The following is a 22,480-nucleotide window of genomic DNA, read 5'->3' as shown; positions in this document are numbered from 1 at the left end:
GATGCTATGAACCACATGGTGGCTATCTTCATTATAAGAACTTTAGAATTGTTCCTCAAAACATATATATATATAATAAATTTAGCTATAAGGATTTCAGTACAGCAATTTGTAGAAGTAACACTATTTTTATATGTTTCTTCTGCACAGACTGTGGTGAGATTAGTGCGAACAACTAAACTCTTTAATAATCATGACATCAGCTATTGGATTTGTCACTTTCGTAACTAATATAATTTATGAAAAGACACATATAACTGTTAACTAACACATACGTACAGGCTGCTGAGTAATTGTGAGATTATTGGAGCTCCAGGATAATGCCATAGCATGGTGAATTCAGAATGGAAATTAGGCCAGCCTATTTAGCATTTGAAATTGCTAATTATCAATTATTGCAAATTATTATAGTAGCCATTTTTAGGTTTTTTCCACAACAAAATTTGTGTAATAGCTTTCAACAACTCCCTTTATGGGGTGCACTGTGGTTGAGAGGCATGTATATGACAGAGTTCCAAATAAATCTATATGCATCAACATTAATTTTGACATTAATTTCAAATGCCATACAAAATAATTTTGTCACTGTTGATTATTATAAAGTTTTAAAAAGGCACATATCCGTTAGCTAACACATGCACGCTAGGGATAAACAAATATATCTGTATTATCCGTATTATCCAGATATCTGGATATAGTAATTTCAAACCATCAGGATAGTAGCTAATAGTTTCATAGTCATTTTCTTTGATTCAAATTGTGACCAGATGTGCGAAAATGGGTCTTATAGCCTTTCCAAGTTTCCACGTTTGACGAGTCATAACTGATCATGCGTTTAACTCATTGTTTTAAAATTACATTCAGGGATGGTGCTATGTTAGGAGTGTATGGTGACCAAATTTCAGGCTGGTATCACCCACACTCACAAGTCAAGTTATGGATTGCCAAGTACATGCAATTGGAAAGCATTACAATTGTGCATTGGTCATACATATTAAGAGAATAATAACTGGATCTGCAAAAAGCAATCTTATAGCCTTTGCTATACGCAGCCAATCATGAAATGTGCACAGTGTGAAATTTGGTCCTAGCCTAGTACTCTTTAGGGACCCGCTGATTATGCTGGCATAATTATGAGCATAATAGGTGCCTGAAAGCATTGAGCATAATGCTAGCATAATAGGTAGAATATTTGTATAATAGTATGAATTCTTGCTTATCAAAATAGCTATCACGGAAAGATCGATATACTCTAATAGAACAGTCAGTAACTCTAATAGAACAATCACATTGCTGACTGTTCTATTAGAGTATACCGATTTTTCTGTGATATGCATTTTGACAAGTAAGTTTGTGCTTCAGCCACTTGTTATTTATCCATAAACTGAATATTATTAGCAGAGCATGAGAACTGAGGCATAAATAATTGGGCATAATTTGAGCATAATAGGTAAGTATTGAGCATAAATTTAAGCATAATAGGTAAATATTTGAGCAGTGCAGCATAGTATAATAGGTAAAATTATGAGCATAATCGGCGGGTCCCTAGTACTCTTTCTGAGTGTAATTTGAAGGCAATACAGTATGTTAAACACAAGAGGAGTTATGATTAGTGAAACTTGGAAGTATGAAAAGGCTATAAGACCCGTTTTTGCAGACCTGGTTACATAACTTACATTTATAAAGAATTTTGAAGCTTTCACCAGAACATCAGTGGCATGGTCATGGCTAAATCTTTTGACCAATAAATTTTGACATCTTGCTTGTTATTGCTGGAGCAATACTTTACTGATGCTTTATGTAAGGCAGAATCACAATTTGTGACCGGGCCTGCAAAAATAGTGTATGTGAACATATAAAAATATTATTTTATTATTATTATTGTTACTGAGCAGACAGCACAGCTGATATGCTCAGGAAAAAAAAGCAATCATAAAATGAATTTAGCTACGTAGTTACAAAGATTACAGTTATTGAGTTCCATACAATGTTTGCAGTTCCGCTGAAAAAGAGTCAATATTGTTGCTCTCAATGATGGAAGATGGTAAGTTGTTCCAATCCTTAATTGATCTGGAGAAAAAGCTCTGTTGGTATGAATAGGTAGATGAATTTGGTAGAATAAAACGATGTGGGTGATATATTCTGGTGGTTCTTGTCATTGAAATAAAATGAGGAGGAATTGACAGTGAATAATCTTGATGTATAATTTTAAAAAGTGCTTGCAATCTGGATATTTTACGTCTCAGCTGAAGGCTTGGCCAAGAAAGATGCTGTAACATAGCTGTGACAATTATTGATGCATCATAACTTTGTATTCCATTATTGCTTAATTTTCAGCATTTATTCAACATTTAATTGGCTTTAAAATTCAAGTCACAGAATGAAAATATTCTATCATAATACTGAGACATGAGATGTTATGTGGTGGGGTGTAATTTGTGCCCACATGCCCTACCAGTCACATTTTATGTTGTTCCTTTTATCTTTCCTGAAATTTTGGAAAATAGTTATAGTTTTATTAATCTTAATCACATAGCAATGTGGTAGAAATGAAGGTTTGGTAACATACATGTACAGTACTTTACGTAGTTAGGGAATTTAAAAAAAATGTAATTAACTTTTTGTGGTCAATTGCAGGTAGCTACTGTAAGTGATACAGTCTCTTAAACACAAGCACAACATGTTTCAATAAGGTAAATACAAAGTAGGCACTTTAAAGGTTTACGATGCAATTAACTTGAAATAATGTAACAATTACATCAACACAAATGTGTGCTTAGCATATTTGTGACCCGGCCTGTGAAAAGGGGTCTTACAGCCCTTCCAAATTGTCAAGTTTGACTAATCATAACTCCTCATGTTTTCATCCTACTACCTTCATAAATAAATACACCAAGCTATCGTGCTATGTTAGGGGTATATGGGGACTAAATTTCAGGATGATACCACATTCACAAGTCAAGTTACAGGTTGACAAGTACATGCAATTGAAAAGGCTATAAGACCACTTTTCGCAGACCTTCACAGACCGGGTCACATTTACTATTGCAATGAACAAATATATCAATTGGTCAAATAAATGGTTCCTGAATACTGTCCCGTAGAGATGCAGCAATTATGCTTGCATATGTGACCGAATTTTGGAAAATCACCCATATGGGCGCATTTGACACCTTAATGTTTAATGAACTAACTACAAACTTTATAGTGCAAATCTACTTGTTAATGGTTGTAAGCCATTCTCAATACCTTAAATTACAAGAAAGTTCTTGAAATATTTTTAAAACTGCGCCCTGCTTTTATTAGCGACCCACTAAACATGAAAATTCCAATAATTTCATGTGCGCCCATATGGGTGATTTTGCAAAATTCAGTCACAGTATTAATTTTTGGCACAGTAGGCATTATGCCACTGTGGGAATTATGATGGAATTTTGAGGTAGTTATAAAGTCTCAACTCTGCAGATTGTGATTGAAAAAGTTTAATGGAGCAGTGAGGAATTTAAGGTATAGATATTCTAATAAAACAATCACGTAGAAAATACTCTAATACAGCAACCAGCTAAAAGAATGGAAAGCTATTTGAATCTGAAGCATTGATGTAGTCCAATACAGCAAAAACTGACATTACTGGCCAAAGATGGTGGCTTAATTTTGAAATTCCCAAAAGCATGCATGATGGATGATTTTTGAGCACTGCCCAAAAGCATAATTCCAAAGGTTTGGAACATAATAGCCCCTGCAGCACTAAAATTAATAATCATACTCTCTATAATATTTACTTGAGATCCTTGTAGTGCATTATGAACATTAATGTTATGAAAGGTGACCAATCAAACTTCTGTTGTATCGGTACCTGGTTATATACATTGAGCCTACACACTGTACACTGACTTTGGATTAGCAGTTGAGTATATTCCACTATGAATTTATATGCCTTACAAATATAATAAGTGAAGAAATTAGTGATAAACAAAAATTTGCTTGCAGTCTGGCAATATTTCTTGGCCTACTTATTTTGATATCACACCTTTGGACTGCTTACAAGCCATATATTTAGTAACTTGTACTTTCTAGGGCTTGCATTTTTTACAGCCAAGGTGCTTTTTTAGGGGATATAGTTCCTTTTTAAAAGAAAAATAATGTTAAATATGTATTAATTTAGGCTAATGTCCACCCACCATAATACTTTTACTGCATATGCCAGCACTCCAAATAGAATAGTCCATTGAACTACTACTATATGCAGTAGGGATGGAGGACTACTACACAGCAAAGCATCAATGTAAGCACAGTAGGTATTTCATTCATCCTAACAATGTGGCTTCCCTAGCTAAGAAGCAATTATGCTAAATTAGACTATTTAGGCTGTTTTGGGTGGGTAATAAATCTCATATACTCCACGCCTTCAGGCACAATATAACATATGCTCAAATTCTAGGTTTATCCAATCGCTATGCATTGTTCACGTGCAGTGATTTAACGAGCGCTATTATTTTGTCACGTGAGGACGCATAGTTGCCATGGCGCTAATATTATCTCAAAGAAAACCAGCCGCTTTCGCCGAGCCTACAGCAGAAACAGCCATGGATGAGGTAAGTAATCTGAGTGTAATGTGAAATAGAGTCTAAAGCAGTTATACGGGCGCAATGTGGAGTCTATGAAAGTTATAAACCTTCAGGCCCTTAGCAGGGGAATTGGTAAAACCGGGAGGGGAGCGGGAGCGGGAGAGTGCTTGGTAAAATCAGGAACCGGGAATCGGGAGATCACGTGCGACTTCTCCTAAATATCTCACTTGTAATCACGTGCAAACTAAATCTCTCACTTGCTACGAACGGCAGGCGTGATTTTGCAAGTATAGCGTTGCAAGTATAGAGCTGCACGTAGCTATAGTGCGGCCGCGCATGCACAATGGAGGAAGATGTGCTATGTGTTCCTGCAGTAGAAGACGCTGTCTATAACTTGACATCTGCGGAGGCGCATAATTACTTCTCGAAAGCTATCAGTGGAAAGCTACAGATTAGTGTAGATCCTCCTGTTCAGCCAAAAGGCGGCAGCTTGTATATCTACAACCTCGGGCCTGATTCGGACAAATGGGAACAAGAGAAGAAAAAGCTAAGGTTAGGGTCTAGATATTAAAGAGTATAGTTACAATATAGCTAGCTAGCTTGTCTCAGTTTAACAAAACAAGTTTACATAACTATATTTCTAGAGTCATACAGTAATTAAATAAATTGTACATTGCAATTATTATAGGTGCGATCAATACAGATGGGTACATGTAGGATCTTACAATGTCAAACATGGAGGATGTGAATTCAAGAAAAAAAGTAGTACCATTGATCTTGATTCTGTGGATAAAAAGGGTGATAACCGATTCAGAAGATTTGAGTTCTGGGGTATCGGGCAACATTTTATGCTACACTACGTTGGGGATGACACCTTATATCAAGGATTTAGCCCTCGGAACAGTAAGAATAATTCCAAGTCTTTTGTGAGATCAGCACCACATGTGAAGGATAAGGTGAGCAAAAAAAGTCTTGTGAATCAACTCACATTTATAAGCTATAGTAGTTTGCATTGTAAAGACCCTCTGAGTGTAATGTGCATAGTATAATTGATAAGGTATATAGCTATATTGCTTTTGTTTGTGTTTACATTATAGCATGTGCATGTGCATTGTGTATATGTTGTGTATAGCTCGGATGCACTGTACCTCAAGAGCAAAACTGCTAATTTTGCTCTGCTCTTGAGGCGCTTCATTTTGCTCTTTATCATATTACACTACTACACTCGTATCTTTTAAAAGTAATTGCTCAAAGCAACACTATGCCTTTTAGTTAAGCTTGGCTAAAATCTCTCTGAATTTAAAATAAACATGTATATGTTACCAAACCTATAAAGGAGGCAACATGGACATATAAAATTTGCCTACCTTTTATGACACATAAATTTTCTGCAAGAAGGTTATGTCATGAAATTCCAGTACTTTTACAAATTTGAATGGCCTATGTTATAGAATGCAAATGTTATTTGAGTGGTGAGATTTGATTTAAAGACAAAACGTGCGTATGATCATATGCAATATGCTTTTTAGATATTACAGTGCATGTAATATCTAAAAAGGAAAGTTGGATTTACCGATTTTTTTTGCAGTGCATGTACTGTACCAGAATCTCTTCCATGGATGCACAATGAATACACCAACACTTGCACTTCTGATAACTTCCTGACAATATTGTCACTCCACTGCAAACAGTACAAATCTTTCTTGGATACCTTTGGTGACAGTGAAGCTGAGAACTCTCTCAAAGCAGCAATTGTATTGATGAATAAAGGAAAGCTGGATGAAGGAAAAACACTATTTTTGCATTTGCTTCAATCAAGATTAAATCTTACAATTTCTCAGGAGAATAATTTGAAATATGATTGTTTTGGTGGTGAGAATAATAAGTGTCTTTGCTTGTTCACACATATCTGGAAACTGGTAATTAAACTTAAATGTACCTCTGAGCATTGCCCTAATCATAACACGGAGGTAACAAAATACCCTTCTACGTTTTCCTTCAGCTCTGGATTAGATAACTTTAATGAAATTTTTCCTATAGCTGGAGATATGGTTGGTTACTGTGGTGCAGAATTTCATTGCCAACCACCAAATGAATCTCTCCATGCAGTTACTGACCGATTAAATTTAACTGGCAGAAACAGAGAAACATTTTATGAGTGCCGTGGTGTACCACAGGTAATGGCATCGTCATTTCTTAATCGAGTGCCTTGGATGATCCCGATTGATATCCAGTCCTTGACTGGTAGATCAATATTGACAATTCCAAAAGTTTTAACTATATATGGTCATGGATATCAACTAGCTGGCTGCACTGTTTGTAGTGACAATCATTTTACTGCAGTTTGCTTCTGGTATGGTCATACATTATATTATGATGGCATGAGAAGCCACAGGATTCAACCTTTTAAACTTAATGATTTCCAGAACAAAACTGGGTCATATGCATATTACTTTAGGCAGCTTTGATGTTACATACTGTATGTTGTAGCTAATTAACACTTTATGATTTATTAATGTGTTTTGTATACTCAGAGAATAATTATGCTTGGTGTACTGTACTTCAGTCTATCCATTGAAAGTCTGCTGGCATTCAAAGTCTGATGGGAAGTCTAATCACGTTTAGTTGAATGGATTTTAGATTGGTAGGGTGCATGAACTTTAGTATAGACTGGGGCAGAACCATGTAGCTAGGACTGGAGGCCTGTTGCTCATCATTCATTATTGTAAGACAATCCAATATGCCAAATAACTGCTGCATGTATTCACTGAAATTACCTTTCAGAAATTTTATGTCCACTAAAATAGCCACTTTGTGAATTACTGTGCTAAAAACCCACACAATACAATTTTATGCATTCACTGCTAATAACTATAAAGCTCTAATGAAAGCCTTTAATATACGGCCATCATGCAAACTTTATCTAGCTATAGCTATTTTTCCCCTCAAGCTCATAATTTACTAGTTTATATTAGTTTCTTCGTCACAGCACTGCAGGCGCTCTAGCTACGTATGTGTGTTACTTGTGACAGCAAAGATTGACACGTGATCTCCCGATTCCCGGTTCCTGATTTTACCAAGAAATCTCCCGCTCCCGCTCCCCTCCCGATTTTACCAATACCGCTTACCAGCGCCCTCGCTAGTCTCGCGTTGCCAAACCAATACGCGTCAGGCGCTTATCGCTATCCTGATTATAAGCGCCGGCTGTAATTGGTCTGGTGACAATACGACTCATTACCATTTCTACTGGAATGCAGGGGCGTGCGCAGTATAGCGGTGGCGGCAGCTGTTTCCATTGATACCTATTACGCAGAGGCTCCAACCTTGGATTTCTCTTAGGAGTGAGACTCTTGACAAAGGTGAACAATGGAGATGCAGTCCTTCAGCCACACACATGCAATTCAACAAAGTTATATTATAACCAGCACTTCAGGATGTCATGACATTATAATAGCATGGCCTCCTTGTGCTAGCTAGTTATATTTGAAAGTGTTTGCACATACAGTTACACCATTGAGAAGTTGTGTATTACTAGCTTCTAGTGTAAAATATTAATAATTGCAAGGTGTGTGTACTAGCTACTGTACATTACATTATGATTGCCATGACAACCACGTGATCTGCTGGAGCACACACTTCAGTAATAATCTTCTGTGTCCATGAATTTTCTTGCCAGTTCAACAGCTACCTAACTTCTAATCATGTCCACACAGGTTGTAACTATCTTGCAGCAACAAAACCCCGGGAATAAAAATAAAAGGAATCACTGAACTTCACAATTTATATCCCACATGGATTCCCAGTGGACTTTCAAAATTCCAGTACACTGCTTGCACACTCAGTCGTTGTCTAAAAGGAATCAGTAAACCGCCATTGAGAATTCCGACCACCATTGAGAATTCTGACCGCCATTGAGAACTCCGACCGCCAAACGAAAGTTTGAATGAGAGATCACGTGATTGCTGAAGCATAAATTATATAGATCACACGGCGTGCGTCGCAACCTACTTAGCCTCAGGAAGTCTTGAGTGAAGCAGTCAGTGCTAGAAAATTCGAGGACTGAGGATTACTTGTAGGCGTGAGAATACAAATGTTGGGCGTGAGAGCGTGAGAGCTTCAGAACCTGTAAGTTAACTACAACTTATTAAATTACAATTTCACTTGTTCTTATGTTCACAATTTATGTTAGTTACACTTAAAATCTTAAAATATAGGTATGGTAAATGTAATATAGCCAGGATGAGTGGTATTGATAAAACAGGGCCTCAATGAGAAGTTTAGGCCACTTATTGTTAATTTTATGCTCAGATCAGGAAAGTTAATCTAAACCAATGCATGCAGGTGGCTCATTATTAACTACAATAATATATTCACTAGAATGGTTTATTAGAATTAGCTGAATTTAAATATCTTCATTTTTTTATTAATCACCATACCACTGATCTAGCTTATTGAGAAGTTAAATGGCCAATTCTTCTCCTAACAGTGAGACTGGTCTTCAGCCCATCTAGAGTCTTCCTTTCCCTATACCTAGTTGTGTAAAAGCAAATTAGTTTATTCCTTTTTATTTATTTATTAAGGCTTTACAGCACAAGTGCTGAAGGTCTGTAGAACACCTGGTCCTACAGCCTGTTTAAAGTTGTTACATAAAGTATGTTTGAAAAGGTGGAGAAAGGAGAAACAATCCGTGGCTGTACCTGGGCAGTTTAGGTCAGACAAACTTGATTGCAAGTTTCCTGTTTGTGCCTGCATGCCTTTATAGAATTGCCATAAAAATTCAATATATGGCTATTTCTGCCACATGGGTTTTCAAATATTCACCAATATTTTCATTATTGTAATAATGGGTTTATTTTAGTGGTTTCTTCAAGGTTTTGGCCATAATGAATAATGAATAATGACCTTCCACCCACATGATATTTTGAAAATCTTGAAATAGGAAACTAGCAATCAACTTTGCTTGGCCTTATAACTTCAATATACGTATTAAATATGTAGTAGTCAGTGTTGGGCAAGTTACTTTGTAAAGGTAACTAGTTACATAATACATAATACTTGCAACTGAACTATTTAGTTACAGTTACATATTACTCATAAAATAATGTAACTATAATAATATTACATATTATATTACTTTGTGTCCACAGCCTTAAGCTGTCATGTGTGAAACTACCACTTTATCATGTGACATGATTGCGTTAATGTGCAAATCTTGGTTATAAGTAAGAAGCTGGTGAATAAGCTTCATTCAGTAGGCCTTGTTATTTCGTTGTGGCTAGGCGTTTCTCAGAGGATAACTAACGAGAATAGTAACTTCGTTACTTGTAGTAATAATCTAATCAAAAACAGCCAAGCTGTAAAAAAAGGTGCAGCCCCCAAAAAAGCCATGGTTAAAAAAGATGTGAAATCCAAGGTGGCGGCCAAGAAATGGCTGTGATGGTAGGTTAATGGTAAAAATTTTAATAACGGCAACTCGGGTAAATTTTTGTGCTGCTTGGTCTTGGCACAAAATTCACCTAAATTGTTGTTATTAAAATTTTTACTATTAACCTACCATCACAGCCATTTCTTAGCCGCCACCTTGGATTTCACATCTTTTTTCACCATAGCCTTTTTGGGGGCCGCACCTTTTTTTACAGCTTGGCTGTTTTTGATTATATTTCATTCCTTTTTGTATTTGTATACCCCAAAACCAGCCATAGGCTGGCTTTGGGACTTTTTAAACCTATCTTTATTTCTTTACCACAGGAAAAAAAAGATGAAGCAGATGTACTTCAAATATTTATGATTTTATCAGTAAATGTACAAGTTATATATATAATACACATCTTTATTACAGAACTCTCCATGGTGGTTTCTTTGTAACTGAACACTCTACAAGGTGACTTCTTCTAGTTGCTCTCTCTACAGGGTGAATTGTTTGTAGCTGAATGATCTACAAGGTAACTTCTTCTAGCTGATGTCTCTAAAGGGTGATTTGTTTGTAGCTGAACTATCTACAAGGTAATTTCTTCTAGCCGACCTCTCTACAGGGTGATTTGTTGGTAGCTGAATTCTGTTCAGGTGATTTGTTTGCAGCTGAGCTCTTTACAGAATGGTTTCTTTGTAGCTGAACTCTCTACAAGGTAACTTCTTCTAACTGATCTTTCTACATGGCAATTTGTTTGTGGCTGAATTTTCTGCAGGGTGATTTCTTTGCAGCTGAACTCTCTACATGGTGGTTTCTTTGTAGCTGAACTCTCTACAAGGTAACTTCTCCTAGCTGAACTCTCTACATGGTGTTTTCTTTGTAGCTGAACTCTCTACAAGGTGACTTCTTCTAGCTGATCTTACTACAGGGTGATTTGTTTGTTGCTGAACTCTCTACAAGGAAATGTCTTCTTGCTGATCTCTCTACAGGTTGATTTGCTTGTAGCTGAATTGTGTACAGGTGATTTGTTTGCAGCTGAGCTCTTTACAGAATGGTTTCTTTGTACATAGCTGAACTCTCTACAAGGTAACTTCTTCTAACTGATATCACCACAGGGAAATTTGTTTGTAGCTGAACTCTCTACAGGTGATTTGTTTGCAGCTGAACTCTGGTTTCTTTGTAGCTGAACTCTCTACAAGGTAACTTCTACTACCTGAACTCTCTGAATGGTGGTTTATTTGTAGCTGAACTCTCTACAAGGTAACTTCTACTACCTGAACTCTCTGAATGGTGGTTTATTTGTAGCTGAACTCTCTACAAGGTGACTTCTTCTAGCTGATCTTACTACATGATGATTTGTTTGTAGCTGATTTTTTTACAGGGTGATTTGTTTGTAGCTGAACTATCTACAAGGTAACTTCTTCTAGCTGATTTCTCTACAGGGTGATTTGTTTATAGCTAAATTCTGTACTGATGATTTGTTTGCAGCTGAACTCTCTACATGGTGGTTTCTTTGTAGCTGAACTCTTTACAAGGTGACTTCTTCTACTACAGGATGATTTGTTTGTAGCTGATTTTTTTACAGGGTGATTTGTTTGCAGCTGAGCTCTTTACAGAATGGTTTCTTTGTAGCTGAACTCTCTACAAGGTAACTTCTTCTAACTGATCTTTCAATAGGGTGATTTGTTTGTAGCTTCACTCTCTACAAGGTAACTTCTTCTAGCTTATCTCTCTACAGGGAGATTTGTTTGTAGCTGAACACTCTACAGGTGATTTGTTTGAAGCTGAACTTTCTAAATGATGGTTTCTTTGTAGCTGAACTCTCTACAAGTTAACTTCTTCTAGCTGATCTCTCTACAGGGTGATTTGCTTGCAGCTGAGCTCTTTACAGAATGGTTTCTTTGTAACTGAACTTTCTACGAGGTGACTTCTTCTAGTTGATTTTTCAATAGGGTGATTTGTTTGTAGCTTCACTCTCTACAAGGTAATTTCTTCTAGCTGATCTCTCTACAGGGTGATTTGTTTGTAGCTGAATTCTGTACAGGTGATTTGTTTGCAGCTGAGCTCTTTACAGAATGGTTCCTTTGTAGCTGAACTCTCTACAAGGTGACTTCTTCTAACTGATCTTTCTACAGGGTGATTTGTTTGTAGCTGAACTATCTACAAGGTAATTTCTTCTAGCTGATCTCTCTACAGGGTAATTTTTTTGTAGCTGAATTGTGTACAGGTGATTTGTTTACAGCTGAGCTCTTTACAGAATGGTTTCTTTGTAGCTGAACTCTCTACAAGGTAACTTCTTCTAGCTGATGTCTCTACAAGGTCACTAGTTTGTAGCTGAACTCTCTGCATGGTAACCGAACTCTCTACAAGGTGACTTCTTCTAGCTAATCTTTCTGCAGGGTGATTTTTTTGTAGCTGAACTCTCTACAAGGAAACTTCTTCTAGCTGATCTCTCTACAGGGAGATTTGTTTATAGCTGAACTCTCTACAAGGAAACTTCTTCTAGCTGAACTCTCTACTTGTGATTTGTTTTCTGCTGAACTCTCTACATGATGTTTTCTTTGTAGCTGAACTCTCTACAAGGTAACTTCTTCTAGCTGAACTCTCTACATGATGGTTTCTTTGTAGCTGAACTCTCTACAAGGTGACTTCTTCTAACTGATCTTTCTACATGGTGGTTTGTTTGTAGTTGAACTCTCTACAAGGTGACTTCTTCTAGCTGATCTTACTATAGGGTGATTTGTTTGTAGCTGATTTTTGTACAGGGTGATCTGTTTGCTCTACATGGTGGTTTCTTTGTAGCTGAACTCTCTACATGGAAACTTCTTCTAGTTGATTGTTCTACAGCGTAATTTGTTTGTAGCTGAATTGTGTACAGGTGATTTGTTTGCAGCTGTGCTCTTTACAGAAGGGTTTCTTTGTAGCTGAACTCTCTACAAGGTAACTTTTTCTAACTGATCTCACTACAGGGAGATTTGTTTGTAGCTGAACTCTCTACAGGTGATTTGTTTGCAGCTGAACTCTCTATATGATGGTTTCTTTGTAGCTGAACCCTCTACAAGGTAACTTCTTCTAGCTGAACTCTCTACATGGTAGTTTCTTTGTAGTTGAACTCTCTACAAGGTGACTTCTTCTAGCTGATCTTACTATAGGGTGATTTGTTTGTAGCTGATTTTTGTACAGGGTGATCTGTTTGCTCTACATGGTGGTTTCTTTGTAGCTGAACTCTCTACATGGAAACTTCTTCTAGTTGATTGTTCTACAGCGTAATTTGTTTGTAGCTGAATTGTGTACAGGTGATTTGTTTGCAGCTGAGCTCCTTACAGAATGGTTTCTTTGTAGCTGAACTCTCTACAAGGTAACTTCTTCTAACTGATCTTTCAATAGGGTGATTTGTTTGTAGCTTCACTCTCTACAAGGTAACTTCTTCTAGCTTATCTCTCTACAGGGAGATTTGTTTGTAGCTGAACACTCTACAGGTGATTTGTTTGAAGCTGAACTTTCTAAATGATGGTTTCTTTGTAGCTGAACTCTCTACAAGTTAACTTCTTCTAGCTGATCTCTCTACAGGGTGATTTGCTTGCAGCTGAGCTCTTTACAGAATGGTTTCTTTGTAACTGAACTTTCTACGAGGTGACTTCTTCTAGTTGATTTTTCAATAGGGTGATTTGTTTGTAGCTTCACTCTCTACAAGGTAATTTCTTCTAGCTGATCTCTCTACAGGGTGATTTGTTTGTAGCTGAATTCTGTACAGGTGATTTGTTTGCAGCTGAGCTCTTTACAGAATGGTTCCTTTGTAGCTGAACTCTCTACAAGGTGACTTCTTCTAACTGATCTTTCTACAGGGTGATTTGTTTGTAGCTGAACTATCTACAAGGTAATTTCTTCTAGCTGATCTCTCTACAGGGTAATTTTTTTGTAGCTGAATTGTGTACAGGTGATTTGTTTACAGCTGAGCTCTTTACAGAATGGTTTCTTTGTAGCTGAACTCTCTACAAGGTAACTTCTTCTAGCTGATGTCTCTACAAGGTCACTAGTTTGTAGCTGAACTCTCTGCATGGTAACCGAACTCTCTACAAGGTGACTTCTTCTAGCTAATCTTTCTGCAGGGTGATTTTTTTGTAGCTGAACTCTCTACAAGGAAACTTCTTCTAGCTGATCTCTCTACAGGGAGATTTGTTTATAGCTGAACTCTCTACAAGGAAACTTCTTCTAGCTGAACTCTCTACTTGTGATTTGTTTTCTGCTGAACTCTCTACATGATGTTTTCTTTGTAGCTGAACTCTCTACAAGGTAACTTCTTCTAGCTGAACTCTCTACATGATGGTTTCTTTGTAGCTGAACTCTCTACAAGGTGACTTCTTCTAACTGATCTTTCTACATGGTGGTTTGTTTGTAGTTGAACTCTCTACAAGGTGACTTCTTCTAGCTGATCTTACTATAGGGTGATTTGTTTGTAGCTGATTTTTGTACAGGGTGATCTGTTTGCTCTACATGGTGGTTTCTTTGTAGCTGAACTCTCTACATGGAAACTTCTTCTAGTTGATTGTTCTACAGCGTAATTTGTTTGTAGCTGAATTGTGTACAGGTGATTTGTTTGCAGCTGTGCTCTTTACAGAAGGGTTTCTTTGTAGCTGAACTCTCTACAAGGTAACTTTTTCTAACTGATCTCACTACAGGGAGATTTGTTTGTAGCTGAACTCTCTACAGGTGATTTGTTTGCAGCTGAACTCTCTATATGATGGTTTCTTTGTAGCTGAACCCTCTACAAGGTAACTTCTTCTAGCTGAACTCTCTACATGGTAGTTTCTTTGTAGTTGAACTCTCTACAAGGTGACTTCTTCTAGCTGATCTTACTATAGGGTGATTTGTTTGTAGCTGATTTTTGTACAGGGTGATCTGTTTGCTCTACATGGTGGTTTCTTTGTAGCTGAACTCTCTACATGGAAACTTCTTCTAGTTGATTGTTCTACAGCGTAATTTGTTTGTAGCTGAATTGTGTACAGGTGATTTGTTTGCAGCTGAGCTCCTTACAGAATGGTTTCTTTGTAGCTGAACTCTCTACAAGGTAACTTCTTCTAGCTTATGTCTCTACAAGGTCACTAGTTTGTAGCTGAACTCTCTACATGGTGGTTTCTTTGTAACTGAACTCTTTACAAGGTAACTTCTTCTAGCTGATGTCTCTACAAGGTCACTAGTTTGTAGCTGAACTCTCTACATGGTGGTTTCTTTGTAACTGAACTCTCTATAAGGAAACTTCTTCTAGCTGATCTCTCTACAGGGAGATTTGTTTGGAGCTAAACTCTCTACAGGTGATTCGTTTGCAGCTGAACTCTCTACATGATTATTATTATTATTATTGTTATTATTGGTAATACTGTGCAGACCTCTACTAGAGTCTAGAGTATAGTGCACAGGTCACAACATACATACAAGTATACAAATTTAAATAGTTGCTAATTTTTGCTTGAACTGATCAATATCATTGGAGTCAATCACATTTTGGGGTAGACCATTCCAGATCTTGATTGCCGATGGGAAAAAGGAGTACATATAAGAATCAATCCGTGTAATCGGTTGCATAAATCTCATATTATGACCTCTGGTCCTATGTACAGTGGTTATGGGTGTCAGAAATGGATTTGCTGGGATATCATGATGGTTTCTTTGTAGCTGAACTCTCTACAAGGTAATTTCTTCTAGCTGATGTCTCTACAAGGTCACTAGTTTGTAGCTGAACTCTCTACATGGTGGTTTCTTTGTAGCTGAACTCTCTACAAGGTGACTTCTTCTAGCTGATCTTTCTACAGGGTGATTTGTTTGTAGCTGAATTCTCTACAAGGAAACTTCTTCTAGCTGATTTCTCTACGGGGAGATTTGTTTGTAGCTGCACTCTCTACATGATGGTTTCTTTGTAGCTGAATTCTCTGCAAGGTAACTTCTTCTATTGATCTCTCTACAGGGCGATTTGTTTGTAGCTAAACTCTCTACATGGTGGTTTCTTTTTAGCTGAACTCTACAAGGTGGTTTCTTCTAGCTGAACTATCTCTTTCCATACAGTAGTTGCATGAACACCCTACAAGGTAACTTCTTCTAGCTGATCTCTCTACAGGGTGAATTGTTTGTAGCTGATCTCTCTACAGGGTGACTTATTTGTAGCTGATCTCTATACAGGTTACTTTTTTCTAGCTGATCTCTTGAATTCTCTTCAGGGTGACTGCTCTATTAGATGACTGCTCTATATTAGAGTATCTCGATCTCGCACTTGCTGCACCATGTTGGATTTCGTATTATAACTCCGTGGCTTTAAGTCTGATTCTTCTACACCATTGATGAGCCTTTCTAAGATGGTTACTCCATCTGTATAACGATTTTCAAAGCATTACCCCAAGCGGTTTATCTGGTAGGCGTGGCAAGCAGTCGTTTTTTTTTATTAGCTAATCTCGATTGCGTAATTGTTACACACTGTTGGTTTTTTCGTTGTATCTTCCTGGTTTTTAGCTCGATTTCTTTCAAACCACAAAAGGTTTGAGGTTCAATAGTTAACCTATTTACCCACCGATTTTCAGCTTCTTCCCATACGTGGTTTACCCTGTAGGCGTGACAACATATTGGTGTTATTTTTCGTGAATAATCGCTCATAACGCTTTGCCTGTTTATCGTATTCCAGCCAAGGTTGGTACCAAGATGCGTCTTTATACCCCCCCTTCTGAGTGCCAAATTTCAAGGCAATCGAATAAGGCGTTCGCGTTTTATAGCAGTTTTTGTAAGTGTGCGAAAAGAGGAAGAAAATAAGAAGGAAAAAAACGAAGAAACTAAGCCAACTTTTGAAGTCGCATATCTCAGGAACCCTTGCAGCGATTTCGTTCAAACTTGGAATGTGGAGTGCTAAAGTTGGAGGGCGTGCACTGCTTGAAATTTCTTTGTTTACTAGAGTGGTATATCCCCAGTATATGGAACAGTTAATTGTTTGGTATTTTAGTAGTTTTTCAGTAAACCTGCATTCACTGATGTTTTACTGAGAGTTTAAAAACTTAGTGAAACAATTATGTTCCATATACTGACATTTTACTATCAGTATAACTGGGTACAGCTACAGTAAAGTACCTTAACAAATCAGTAAACTAAGAACCTTCAAACAGTGGTGTCCACAACAAAAATCGTCTTGTTTCATCAAGGCAGCACAGAGCTACGTACGTGCGAATATTGCGTTTTCTTTCTTCCTGTCAATTTACTCACGGGTGTTGCGCGTCGGCTTCCTGGGCCGCACGATATTACATAATATTAGACTTGTTACAGTAACTATATTACTTAGTAACATTTCAGCATAACTGAAATGTTAGTGGAATTAAAATGGCCAACACAGGAAGATTGTAGGAAACAGGCATGTCTGATGCTGTTGTTTAAGTTTGTAAACAAATTAATTTATGTTCCAAATCAGTATCTGCCAGTGTTATCTCCTGCAACAAGTACCAGGGCAAACCATCCCTTGAAGCTATTACAGTTGTATGCCAGAACAAATCGATATAGTAACTCTTTCTTACCAAGATCAATACCAGACTGAAGCAATTTAGATATGGAAGATCTTGACAATATAGACTTACTTACTTTCAAGAACCGTTTGCAAAATGCATAGACAATAAAATTTTGTTTTTGTACATTAGCGATTTACCCAATGGGTTTTGCTAATCAATAATAATAATAATAATTAGGTAACATGTTACATTCGTAAGCAAAGTAACTTGAGTTATATTACCCGTTTTTATATTTTATAGCGTGTTTCTTTATATTACTTACTTACCACAAAAGTAATAATATTACGTAACGCGTTACTTATGTAACGCATTACTCCCAACACTGGTAGTAGTTGTAACATGGGCACAAGTGATTTTCTGGAAATATACGCACAAGTATGAGGACGTCAGGCAAATTACAAGTGCCCATGTTACAAATTATATTCCACTCGGGTGGCGCCTGCAAGTGTGAGAAACTGCAGGAATACTTCGTAAGTGTATTTATATGGGACCATGTGAATGTCGATTGTGGATAACATTGTAAGAGCAATGACGAGGTGCTGCTGAGATGCCCAACATAAGTGTATCAACACGAGCATGCAGATCACTTCGATTGTGGGTACGCAATTAAACACAGGAAGCCCAAATGCAAGTTGAACAGAGAGAAAGACCATCATTTTATTGATGAAAATTGAGTGTTCATAATGAAGCTTAAGTGCACTATTATAAAGAGCTTACTATACTAGCCATGAAGCAATGAATATGTTTACAGCACTATAATGGCCAAGTCAATTAATTGCCACACCTAGTCACTAAGCGAATGTCAGTGTGACATCGTGCCAGGTGTCACAACAGCAATATAAGACGATTCAAGTGCACTAAAGTAATCACTTTACTATAACCATGAATAAACTGAAGTAGTGAATATGTTAGCTAACACCAATGGCCAAATAAATTAAGCGCTACACCCAGTGTCTGGATATCACCACATCAATGCAATCAAAACAGCAATATAAACTAACCTGTGACTTTCTTAATTCAGTAAAACAACAAACTATCTTCTTTCCCTAGTCCATGATCTATGCTTTGGCTCACTTTACAAAACTAAAACCCACTATCAATCCTGCGAAGTGTCACTATGATAAAGCAGAGGAGACCACACTGTTTCATCAAAGAAATCAGATGATTTCTGAGAATGCTTGGAATGCATTAATATGTAGTATATACAAGTTATATCCCTCCTAGGAGGGATATAACTTGTATATACTACCTCCTTTTCTCATTAATGCATTCCTGAGCACTGATAGCAGTGCTATTATACCACTTATACACCTTCTCTTCCCTTTGAAGTGAGGTGTGAAAGTGGTACATATATATTATAATTATTAATTACAAATATATTAATTACGTATTAAACAGTAAGATGATGGAATAATGGTGAAAACATGCACGATGTCATAGCAATGACCAAAATTAGGTGATGAGACATAGCAATGTGAGCAGATCATCTGAATTATATTAAGTGGCCTTATTGATGAGGTCAAGAATCACTGCATGGGGACTTTCAATATGTACTCACTATATTGAGTTAGTTAGGCCAGGCAAGTAGATTCCTTGTTTCTCATCGGCCACTTCCTCAAATTTGATGTGGGCCGGCATTGTTCAATATGGCATCATATTAATTATACCGTACAGGGTATGTCACAGTCAAGAATCATGTCATGATAATTAACAAACCATGCAAATATTTTTATGCAACATATATACACAGCTGCCCATCCATGGTAGTGGTGAGACAAACAAACACCATTTTTAACATGAGGTGTATCACATGTGTTAAGATCTCGTGTAAAATAGGGGGCGTGTCATACTAGAATGTAATAATGAAAGTTAAGATGGCAGTGTTTTAGTAGAAGTGGGAAGCTGATGAGAAACAAGGAATCTACTTTGCCTGGCCTTATAATATAAAATTGCTTGTTACTAAGTGTAGGTTTTAGTACTTTTTATTATGTGGCTACAATAACATTAGATAATGGTATGCATATTATGCTTTGATCTTAGGAAGATAATGAGGTCTTTAAAACTGCTGAAAACCTGTTAGCAGGTTTCTAACCAACTATGTTAGAGACCTACTAGCCGGACCTCAAGCATTGCAAATCTCACATTCAATCATTGATTTGCTATGCTCTCCCAAGCACATTCAGGCTAATAGCCTGCAGTGGGTGACCAGCCATCTAAGCCAATGTGAGTGTAACCACTGGATTCCTTTTATAAAAATTCCTAAAAGAATTCGATTATACGACATAAATCTAATGTTGTAGCTATATTTGTTATGACAAATGGACAAATCCAGAATTTTATGGAAAATTCTATTTATATAGTGCCTAAGTGTTTTATGCCTGTTTCATCTTCGACAATTATCGAATACTTATATGGGTAAGCTTTCTTGTGGAATGTTTTTTTCTGTTATCTGTAATGTGGGTGTAGTTCATAATTGGAACCACAACAACTGTTTGTCAGCCATCATTATTCTGGTACTCAAGCCTTGATTGTCTTCAAACTGTAACAGGTTCTATACAACTGTTCTTCACACTGCTGTGATGCCATGGGCACTCGACAACTTGTAACTTTCTTGTTGACACTTAGCCACGTATTTCACTATAATAGTAGCTACTGCTGTCAGTTCCAAGGAAGCAGCGATAAGGTGCAAGCTTCGATTTCTCCAGCTCTTAGACAAGTACATGTTTGGTATTCCGCACTTACTGAATTATAACATTGCATACTCTTTTTTCCATGCACCATTCCTGAATGGAACCAGTTGCCTTCAGATATTGTTCATGCCAATCAATTAGATAGTTTCAAAACTTTACTGAATAGATACTATAATTCATATCTGTAATTGTATTTGTAAATTAGTTCCATGCCCCAAGTGGACTCTGCTAATCAAATATATAATATTAATAATAATAATAATAATAATGACTATTTTAAAATGGCATCCAATCCCACAATGACTCCACCTATGTACCTATATAAAAATAAACCATTATCTATGTCATTTAGAAACCACACCCTCGATTCTTCATGGTTCAGAAACCTCAGTTTGCTTGATTTCTAAATCCAAAAAGAACCTCAGTCTGGGTTCCTACCCTACATGTTATAACACTCTTGAGAGGGATATAAACGATTCAGAAATTTACATATGACTCCTAAGGGTTTGCAATACTTGAGGGAGAGTGCGTCATATACCTAGTAATTATGTGATAACTATTATGCTGTACGCCAGTAGATGAAGCGAATAGGGATAACATTTAGGAAACAGTACCTAATAGTGAAAGAAATATTATTGATAAAATCATTAAGTGGATTAGGAATTTCAGAATCTTTAGTACTGCCACTCTCAACTACTCATGTTATGAAGTTCATTGATGCAATGCAAATAATAGTTGGTTAATTTAGGTGATAGACCAATTTTTTGTTGGTACGGACTTTGTGTAATGTATGAAGTTATACCATACTAGTTATAATAAGCTTAGCCACAAAGTCACAAACCATGGTGCATCACTTACATACCACAGTTATATAACACAGTGCAGCAGTTTTGATCTTCACCACAGGTGTAGTACGGTTAATATATTATACACTATTATGCACAGCGCATAATTGATTCACACAGTAAAAAAATAACTACTAAAGGTCACTACTAAATGTAGTGAAGGTCACTACTAATGTCTGCCACAATATTCACTATTTTTGTGTAGTCACGTTCACTACAATATAATGATGGTCACTATACAAAAGTAGTGAACGTCACTACACAAAAATAGTGAGTATTGTGGCAGACATTTAGTAGTGAAATTCACTACAAATCTTTTACAGTGAATCTTTGTCACAGTTTGCTGTATAAAGACTTACATTTCCATGATGTCACTACCATAATGTTACATACTTACTATTTCAGGTACTAGTCCGGGCCAATGACATTCAGTGACATAAGAAGAGGAAGACACAGGGTCACTGTGAAGGCTACTTGTCCTAATGATGGTGACACTGAAATATTACAATTGAGGTTCAGAGCTCATCGTTAGTTGACAATCTCAACTGAAAACTGACTGACAATCTATATAAGCGTTTGAAATTTAAGTGGACACAATAGCTAGTATTGTTGTAATAGTATAATCTTGTAGTTGCTGAAAAGACTGCATTTAGAATCTTATATTATTCTCTTGCCATAGTCCTGCGAGCATCTATATAGTATGTAGATAATTGTATAACTCAGATTAGTCAGTATATGATACAATAGAAAGCACATACAAGATAATGACCGAAGTCTTATAACTAAATCCCTAACATTGCCAACACTAAAAGTTGGTGGAGATAGGCTGCATACAGTATTCTTCTGAGCAGAAGAATCCATTGGCTGTTGCAACTGAGGTGACCTTTTCACAACCTTTTCAAACAGTGTCATATATACTTCCATAGCAGTGTATATCACAAAATATTATGTAGAATCATACAACTAGCTAATGTAGCTATAATAGTAATAATAGCTAACTAACTATATAACTAACTACATGTATAGTAATACAAATAGCTATATAGTAAATATGTACTTTCCTATGCTATGAGTATAGTAGCTAATGATTGCTTTGTCCTGGTGAGTTGATCCACTTTTGGACATGGCTTCAACTCACCTACTCGACTGAACTTCAGATCAACTGTTACATTGCTGGATACTCTGCAGTATAACTCTGTCCCCATATAATTATGCCCTTCATTACAATTAGGTGTCTATTAAATTAATAATGTCTGAATTGTGATTTGTAGGTGTCTACCAGTCTTGATCATCAGAAATAACAACACATCACAACAACAACTACAACACAAAGTGTATAATAAGGAATGGAAAGAAATCAGTGAAACACAATAAGTAACAACACGTGGTCAATCAAATCCATGGTACTTATACCCAATGCCACTCACCAGTT

At 36.8% G+C, this 22,480-nt stretch overlaps 1 protein-coding gene across 1 annotated transcript; it reads left to right on the top strand.

Annotated features, from left to right (window-relative positions):
• Positions 1-4,621: 4,621 nt before the first annotated feature.
• LOC136245506 (uncharacterized) lies at positions 4,622-21,731 on the top strand. Its single transcript, XM_066037040.1, has 3 exons — positions 4,622-5,120; positions 5,257-5,524; positions 21,454-21,731. The coding sequence occupies exons 1-3, from the start codon at positions 4,912-4,914 to the stop codon at positions 21,481-21,483; spliced, it is 507 nt and encodes a 168-aa protein (XP_065893112.1). The 5' UTR covers positions 4,622-4,911; the 3' UTR covers positions 21,484-21,731.
• The last annotated feature ends 749 nt before the right edge of the window (positions 21,732-22,480 follow it).

The sequence above is a fragment of the Dysidea avara genome, chromosome 2 (genome assembly GCF_963678975.1).
Source record: "Dysidea avara chromosome 2, odDysAvar1.4, whole genome shotgun sequence".
In the NCBI taxonomy this organism is placed as follows: domain Eukaryota; kingdom Metazoa; phylum Porifera; class Demospongiae; order Dictyoceratida; family Dysideidae; genus Dysidea; species Dysidea avara.
Note: the sequence above shows the minus strand (reverse complement) of the source record. Positions and strands in the feature narration are given on the sequence as shown.